The sequence below is a fragment of the Fulmarus glacialis genome, unplaced genomic scaffold (genome assembly GCF_000690835.1).
Source record: "Fulmarus glacialis isolate BGI_N327 unplaced genomic scaffold, ASM69083v1 scaffold6441, whole genome shotgun sequence".
Taxonomy (NCBI): domain Eukaryota; kingdom Metazoa; phylum Chordata; class Aves; order Procellariiformes; family Procellariidae; genus Fulmarus; species Fulmarus glacialis.
The window spans coordinates 23,429-32,021 of record NW_009193298.1 but is presented as its reverse complement, the minus strand read 5'-3'; the positions used below and the strand labels follow the sequence as shown (position 1 = coordinate 32,021).

The following is an 8,593-nucleotide window of genomic DNA, read 5'->3' as shown; positions in this document are numbered from 1 at the left end:
TCGCAGCCCTGGCACTGTTATGGTGTGACCGAGCTCCAGATAGCAGCAACTAAGCACAGATCTCTGCCGCTACCATATGCTTGGCCTTGATATCTGCTTGCAGACCCAGACTTTCCCTCTGACTACTAAATTCGTCTCCCAGATTTTTAATTTCTACATTGACACAGTGGTTCTTTGTGTGGAGAATGGCCATTTATTCTCCACTCATGACGGCACATGTATTTTTCTACTTATATCCAGCAGGACTGTTTTCTGTCCCTCTGTTGGCAGTAATTACCTGGTTCTCCTTCTGCTTTGTCGCATTGACTGTCATCTGAGGGAGGGAAAAAGAAGAGGATATTAGATAAACAGTATGGCAAATCCAAAAAAGGATCGAGCTCACTAATTTCTGGAGAAACTTCATTCTAGAAGTGGCTATTTCAGGTAACATCTTGTGCACCGACAGAACAAAGCACAGCCTCCGTCTGCTCCTCTGAGCTAAAACAACTAGTTTTACCAAGGCTGGTGCTAAAAGACAGGGACATCATGATTAAAACGAAGAAGACAGGAGCTGGAGGTCACTGTGTTCCTGACTGTCGATGCCCACTCTCCCAGGGCTGTTCCACCTTCGTGGAAAGGCGAGGTGTGCAGCGGTGAGCAGAGCTGCCTCAGGGCACCGTGTGTTTTCTGCAGGATGCAGCGCTGAGGCTACTTTCTAGATTTCAGAATAAAAAGAGTGCTTTTGCGCCAGCCCATTCCCCACCGCCTGGACCCAGAGGGGCTGTGCTTACCCTCATATCTTTCTCCCATCACTGGCACCAAGCCACACACACCAGCAGTGTAGACAAAACCTCCGTCTAAGCTGATAGCATCTGCTTCACCTTTCTGCAATGAAAAAGGCACAGCGATGAAACGATGCTGTACGTCCCCAGACCAGCGCTTTTCAGAAATCAGATTGTAAAAGAAGCACTCGATGTAAGCGATAAGGGCTTGGGGCTAAGGGGGCCTGCAAGGCCATCCCTTAGCATCTGGACAGACGAGGTCTCGCTTATGCAAGCAGAGGGAGTTCTGAAATTATTGCTCCCGTGTGCTTGTAACCACCTCCAGCAGCAGCTCTCCTCCCCAGACACTCGCAGGCTCAGGCATGTGTCTCTCCTAGCCTGCTTCCCTGCCAAACAGATTTCCTTATCTCACCTGTCCTTTCAAGTTTGCATTTTGTGCTGTCTTCATATAACTGACCCAACCCTCTGAGCTACCACCAGCATCCAGGTGGTTTCTGCCCACTGGTATTTCTCGCAAAGCTCCCAATATTTTATTTTCAAATCTAGCCCCCCTCCTCTGGCCCATCTATTCCCAGGCTGCAAGAAGCAACACTGCTCTCTGAAAGGTTCACAGGGAAAAGAAAAGGAAAAAAAGCCGTACCATGATCTTAATAATGCAGTCGTCGGTGTTGTCTGCCACGGTGCACTCCACATCCCCGTTGCTCATCACACTCCAGAGGTCACACTTGCTCTTCTCATTCTTGCCTACTGCACACCACCGTGTCTTGTTTTCTCTGCGGTTAGAGTTCAACTGATCTGTAAAACCAGCAGAGGAAAACAAGGATAAGCCTAGAGCCCTGTTGAAAAATAAAGCAACAAACAGGCTACTTTCTGGGTGCGTGGGACTCAGCCATGAAACCATCTGTACGCACCAACCTGCTGCTGCCCAGTGCAAGACAAATTTGTTTAATAAGCCCTGGGCTGGCATGAATAGAAGGAATGATTCTTAAGCTGAAGGATGCTCAAAAATCAACTTACAGGTCAGAAAGGAGACTTTCTGCACGACACAAGCTGTTCATACAGATTCATGTTAGCTAAAACATCGCAAACACTAAACCACCATGCATTAATAGTACTTGGAATTGCTGCCTATAACACACTCAGCATTTCTCCAGACCTCCTCACAGCCCAGACAACTATGAGACTAAGACCAGACTGAGCTGGAAAAATGCAACCTAGTTATGTTTCTGTGAAGTGGCATTTGAATAATCTGTTTTGATGCTACATTAAGTCCATGCATCCCCTTCCCTAAATGCCATAGTGGCTGAGCCTACGACAGAGATCTCTGAGCAACTATACATTTTAAGTGGGTTTCAGAGGTCATTTGTGGGATATTTGACTCTCAGAGAGCCAGCTAGGACGTCAGTAAATGCTTGATGAGTCTAGATGGAAATAAAGGACGCTGTTTCCCTCAAGTGGCCAGTGCTGGTCCTGGTGTCCTGGGATGTTCCTTCCTCTTACGTCCCAGAAATGGCTTTTCTAAGCAGCAGTTTTGACCATGCCCAATCCCTACCACCAGCTGAATAACCGTGGGCAATTTTTGTTGTTGTAATCGTGGTGAATGGATGAGGGGTGGAGTGTGCATAAATTTTCCACCTTTGTCAGTATGGTGATGATGTTATTTTGACTGTGGAATCAACAAATTCCTTTTGTTGATTGAAATGAAGTTTGTGAAGATTGTGTGATTTTAATGATAATACCTTTTACAGGAAATATTTTGCAGAGAATACTGTCTGTGTTTGAAAAAATCATGTTCCTTTTGCCCAGACGTATTTGCTGATCCCATCTTTTCAGTGCAGCTCACACTGGCATGACATTAGTATTTCATGTCCTGCCTACCTTTCTGAAGGCTCTGGATGGCACTGTAATACTCAAAGCCCAGGTAGAGCTGGGAATCCATCAGTGGTGGGATACGCTTCAGCTGTACAGCAGAGTCTTTGAAAAGCAAGTCTTTGAGGCCTGGGTCCTTCTTGCCAGGTGGCCCAAAGAGCTGGAAGCTGCTGGTTGTGCCCATGCCAAATTTTTCCTGCCATGAGGGAAAAAAAAAGAGCAAATGACTATACCAAAGCACTCAGAAAGCTGGAGAGACCAAGCAAAGCCAGGGGACAGAAGAGCGGATGCTAGGGGAAGGAAAGAAGAGCTTAACAATACCTGTGCTTTTGAGAGAAAGCTCCAGATGTCATCAACCTTGCTATCATCTCGAGCCACAACGGCGTGAGCAGGCACCCTGGCCCAGTGGCAGGCTCTGTAGTTGTCCACGGGCTGACGGCTGCCATCCAGACACAGCAGCTCATACTCATCCTTCTCATCTGGAGCATTTTCTGGAGGAAGGAGGAACCATGAGATGCATCACCACGGAAATAGACAAAAAAACCAGTCTGGAGCAGCTTTGTAATGAATTTATTTCTGCGGAAGCTTGGGGAAGAATTCTTTGCAGAAGATGGGTTGCACACACCCCCTTTGCAATGGTAATGGGTCATCGTGGTCATACGAAGGCAATGCAGAAAGGAGAATACATGTGCCTGTGAAAGAGATTATCTCTGCCTGTGTCATAACTAACCCAACAGTAAGAGGTGTTATGTGGCAGTAGTGCCTAGACATCCAGGCATGTACAAATAGATGCAAATACAAATAGATTTACAAACACCATGCAAATGGATTGAACAGGTCAGGAGCCGCACATGGTCTGTGAAGGCCAGTAGTGTCAAGGCTGAAAACAGAGCCCAGGTCAGAGATCACAGGGTTACAGGAGAATTCAGGTGAGAAGGGACCTCTGAAGATCTCCAGTCCAAGCACCTGCTCAAAGCAGGGGCAGACCAGGTTGCTCCAGGTGGATCTTGAAAACCTCCAAGGATGGAGAGTGCACAGCTGTCCTGGGCAATCTGTCCCACTACTTGACTGTCCTCAAGGGGAAAAAAATTCCTCCTTGTATCTGGTCCAAACCTTTCTTGTTTCAGTTTATGATTATTTTTTCTCATCTTTCCACTGTCCACCACTGTAAAGATCTTGGCTCCACCTTCTTGCTAACCTCCTTGTAGGCACAGGCAGGCTGCTCTGAGGCCACCCCAAAGCCATCTCTTCCCCAGGCTGATCAAGCCCATCCCACTGAGCATCTCCTCACAGGACAAGTGTCCCTGCCCCATGACCATCTTGGTGGCCCTCCACTGAGCTCACTGCAGGTCCTGGGCATGCCAGGCAATCTTCCATCTCCAAGAGGTGCAGAGTTGGTGAACTCTTGCTGTGGGCTGAATTCCTCCCAAAATCCCTCCCAGAGGGATGGATGAGTGTAATTACCTACACAATTGCTCACCCTGCGTTTGCTGTGATAACGTTACAGCTGGCTCTGAGATGTGGCACCAACTATAATACCATTGAACCTAAATCAAGCAGGTTTTCCTTCTTCAAAGAAGAACCCCAAAGAAGAAAAAGTGGACCCTACCACAATCATATATTTCAGTAACAAGGATAAGTTAGTCCACAGTGTGCAAAACATGTTTCTAGAGGCGAAAGGAGAAGAGGTTTGGGGCAAACCTGGAGAGGAATGAAAGCCTGCACAGTGTAGACTAACTGCAGGATAGAGTGGCAGCAAGAGGTTGGACTGGAAAGAAGAGAAACAAGTCATCTCGCAGGCCTACCTTGAACAGTTGTGTGTTTCACAAAAGCCACGTCTCCTTTTCCATCTTTCAGACAGCTGCAGGTGGGAGGAACAGAAGGGATGTTAAAAAACCAGACATTGTGGCTCCCTATCTCCTGTTCAGCAAATTGCTTCGGCACAAACTGCAACCATAGAGCAGTAGTCTTCCCCCAGAAAAGCTAGGCTGGCAGGGAAGAAAATGTGATGGCAGAGAAGTAATGCTCAAGAAGCCCAGTTAGCCCTAGCACAATGCTAATGCTGCGTATTCTTAAGTCTGTGCAGAAAGATACAACCCAGCTGCCTCTCTCATCTCCCGCTAGCTGCCTGCTGGTTATTACTGATTGGATCCTTAATTACCAGCACTCTCAGTTCTATAAATTCAGTCTCTTCAGGACCACTGATTACAACACAGCCCTCCCTGGTGTAACAAAAACTTGCATGTGTCGGGGCTAGAATATTTCCCCAAAGGAAATATAACTTTCACTCACTGAAAAGCTCCAGAATATCCAGAATAAGGTGCTGTGCGGGAGCATTTGGTTTTGGGGTCCCCCTTGCACTGACGGCACAGTCTTTGTTCAGTGGTGGCACCAGGCACGCAGCTGGCAGAGAAAAAATTGGCCACCGCTACGGATGAGAAAGAAGCAATAGTTAGTCTAAAATTCACTTTTACAAGGATCTGGAAGGAAAGGGATGCACAAAGAATGTCAATGACTCAACTGCTCTGCAAGCCACCTCTGGACCTCCACAGAAGATCGGGCAACATCGCTTTCACCGTACCACCACCCCTGGCTTAACACCAGACCATTTATCTCGCCGTTTCCCACCTCACCTTGCTCGATGGAGGCTGACTCTTTGCCATCCCACTTGATGTCTCCCCGGTGGAGGAGCGTCCCAATGGGGATGTTCCAGCCAGCAGACCTGCCCAAGCCCGTGTGGCAGGAGGTCTTGCCCTGCAAGTTATTTATTGTGATGTCTGTTCCTTTCTTCACGACGGCCACGGCGTAGTAGTTGGTTGTGGAGCCTGCAGTGTGGGGAAAAAGCAGGAAAGCAATGAAAAAGCAGGATTTACGAACATTTCAAATCCTGCCAAACCCCCGACTTCAGAGAATAAAGTGCTGCACTTCCAAATAATCAGCAACTTTGCTTGAACACTCATGGTCTTCCCATTTTCTTAGGGGTGAGCTACACTGCCAATATCGAACCAACATTGTGCATTACAACTTGTAATGGTAAGTGAACAGAAAATACTATCACACGCAAAATGCTTTGCCACTGGACAGACGTTAGACACGCCCATAGATTTGTACGGATGCTTCAACAAGTCTTTTTGGCAAATCCTCTTTGGCAAGTCTTTTCTCAAATGCCGTTGCCCATTGAAGCATACATGTAAGCCTTGCGACACTGAAATTCCACGTTTAGTCTTTAAAATTATACCTAGTCCATCACATGCCACGTATGAATAAAGTGACTTAGTTTTAGGGGTGGTAGAGACCACAGCCTTCCATTTAATATCTGTATTTTCTTAGCTACCATGTTGGGAATGACTCTGCCATGTTGCTTTGATCCTGAATATTGTGTACAAACAGGCTGAACTCCAGGGCAGAGGTCAAAAGAGATTGGGAGCTTTGGACGTGGTGGGATTGCATGAGGCGAGACAGATAAAAATGGAGAAATAGCGTCTGTTCGGCTCTCAAGAGAAAGATGGGAGAGACGAAAGACAGTACAGAGAGTGAGCAGGGATGGAGCAACAGAGCTAAGTCTTATCAAAAGGGATTGCTGCAGAGTACTCTTAATGCTTTGCTTCTTTTTTCTGTGCATTGCCTGCACTTTTTGCCTCAGTAATCTCAACTGGGTGTTCCTCCACAACTGCTAATGGCAATGCTGTTGCCTCTTCAGTAGGTTTTTTTTTTTGTCTTGATGACTGCGCAGGAAGATACATGGGTTATCTCAGTGTTTTACCTGCATAGTTCAAGGTCACTGAAAGGAGAAGATCTCTGGGACCAGCACAATTTTTATGCCATGCTTCAGGATGACCATGATTTCTGCTCATGGTGCTCTCCTTCCATGGCCACTGCATCATCATGGGATCAGTGACTTTCATTGCAGCTAACGTCAGAAATGGGGCACTGGCTCTGCCCCCCTTCCATTGCAGTGACTCTATGGCCATGGGTGATGATTCACATTTTGGTGTAACTGCCCCCCCACTTCCCCTCTGGGATCTGGAAGCCAGGGGCAGTATCTCAGACACCCAACAGAAATAATGTGGGAGCTCTGCGTGAAAAGGATGGCCTTTGCTCTATCTGTTACCAATACCTGGCTTACAAATATCGCATGAAAATGTACCTCCACTTTGTTCGTAGACCTCAGCAGCAATGGGCTTCAGCTTATAGGGTGCAAGGCCTGCCTCAAAAACGTGACCACCGTCCAAGCTAATGGCATCTGCTTCGTTATTCTAAACAACAAAAAGATTTCAGTCAGTAAACAAAGAGCAGGGATGCGTGAAGGAAAATGCTTCCCTGGAGTCTCTCCTGGATCCTTGTGGGTGAGTCCATCTCCTCAGTGGGATCACAGGTAACAACCAGTGACTCAAAGGAAACCCCAACCTTCTCCAGGTGTAACAGGCTGCTGAAACATCCTCAGTGCCCAGCACGGATATTTGCTGCCCACTCACCGAAATCGCTTTTATGCAGTCGAGGTACGTTGCTTTCTGCAGGCAATTCAATGCAACACTCTCTTGTTGCATGTGGTCCCTTAGGCTGTGGCATTTGTTCTCTTCTGCCGAAGATATTGTGCACCATCTGATGCTTGTCTTGGGGGGAGCAGCAAAACACAGAGCTGTAGAAAGAACCAGAAATAACAGAGAGTTAGAAAGGCACCAAGTGGAGAGAAACAGCATTTCTGTGAATACACGATCTCTGGTTCCCTGCAGTCATGGCCTCGGGTGATGGCCGGGTGCAGGATCTCTCTTGCAGATCTCCTAAGTCATGCAGGAAGGCCATTTCTTTCTTGCCTGACATGTGCACCTTCAGGAACATCTGGGAGGATCATTCCTATCCCTGGGTAATATATGTCTGGCACAGCATCATGATTCCAGCAGCCTGAGCTCACGGCAACATCCACAGGCAACATCCATACACTTCAATAGAAATCAAACTCAAGACTTTGCAAAAACGGAGAGAGAAGGTGGTCCACTGAAGCGGTGTCTTTGCAAATAACGCCAGAGGGAGAGCAGCTCTGACCTGGCCAGACTATATTCAGTATGTTGCCACACATGACCTCTTTGGCAACTAGATGATCTGATGTATTTAACTGTCTCTGTATATCTCACCTCCTCCACTACACCCAGTAACAGAGATGCCATACCACCTCCACAGTCCTCTCTCCTAAGGGTCCCCCAACCCGTAAATACAGCTGACTGGCTGCTCTGGGAGACCGGAGCAAAGCAAAGACCTCAGCCTCATGCCTCCTTCAGCAACTTAAACACCAGAAACATTGGAAACTTGCAGTTAAAGTATGTGGCCAGCCCGTGCTGCACACTTCACCTTAACTCTGCCCCTTCCTGGCGGGATTGCGCAGACTGAGAGGCTGTATGCACAACTTGCTCCCTCCAAACCCTTGATGGCACATTTCATTCGAACATCTCCAGATTAACCTGTGCTGTTTCCATTTTCTCTTTCACCTCTGAAATATTCTCTTTTACTTGATTTTTGAGCCATAACCCTGCCAGCAGACACCTCCCCTCCTCCCAGTGGAGATGCTGAATTTGGCCACAGGGAGAATCCTTAGCCTTAATTCCTACTGCCATCATCTACGTTTTTCAAGTCTTAGCTGCGCAAAGCCATGGTCACCTCAGTCTAGTACTGGCAACCATGGGCAGAAGCTGGACGGGGACCTCCTGAGGGAGTCAGCCCAGCTGCACTGGTGAACACTGGGAAGGCAACGGGAGCCTGATTGCCAGGGCCTCTGCTGCAGAGCTTTTGGGCAACCTCTTGGCTCCTTCTGTGCAGGGGAGGAGGAGGGACCCTTCACCGTTAATAAGACATCATTGTGTGCTCATACTCAGCAAAGGTGCTCGAGGACTTTCCTATGCCAGCGGCACAGGGAGCACTTCCCACCAGAGGACATTAACCACCACCACACTTCATGGGGGATCAGAAGA

At 47.7% G+C, this 8,593-nt stretch overlaps 1 protein-coding gene across 1 annotated transcript in view; it reads right to left on the bottom strand.

Moving 5' to 3' along the window:
• LOC104083772 (ovotransferrin-like) overlaps positions 1-8,593 on the bottom strand; it is a 15,031-nt gene that overhangs the window by 5,288 nt on the left and 1,150 nt on the right. The window contains exons 2-11 of the mRNA XM_009587388.1: positions 7,106-7,269; positions 6,778-6,886; positions 5,264-5,455; positions 4,923-5,058; positions 4,436-4,491; positions 2,952-3,121; positions 2,640-2,826; positions 1,402-1,556; positions 771-864; positions 278-313 (exon numbers count right to left, since the gene is read on the bottom strand). Coding sequence (XP_009585683.1) covers positions 278-313; positions 771-864; positions 1,402-1,556; positions 2,640-2,826; positions 2,952-3,121; positions 4,436-4,491; positions 4,923-5,058; positions 5,264-5,455; positions 6,778-6,886; positions 7,106-7,269 — 1,299 coding nt within the window. The remainder of the gene's footprint in view (positions 1-277; positions 314-770; positions 865-1,401; positions 1,557-2,639; positions 2,827-2,951; positions 3,122-4,435; positions 4,492-4,922; positions 5,059-5,263; positions 5,456-6,777; positions 6,887-7,105; positions 7,270-8,593) is intronic.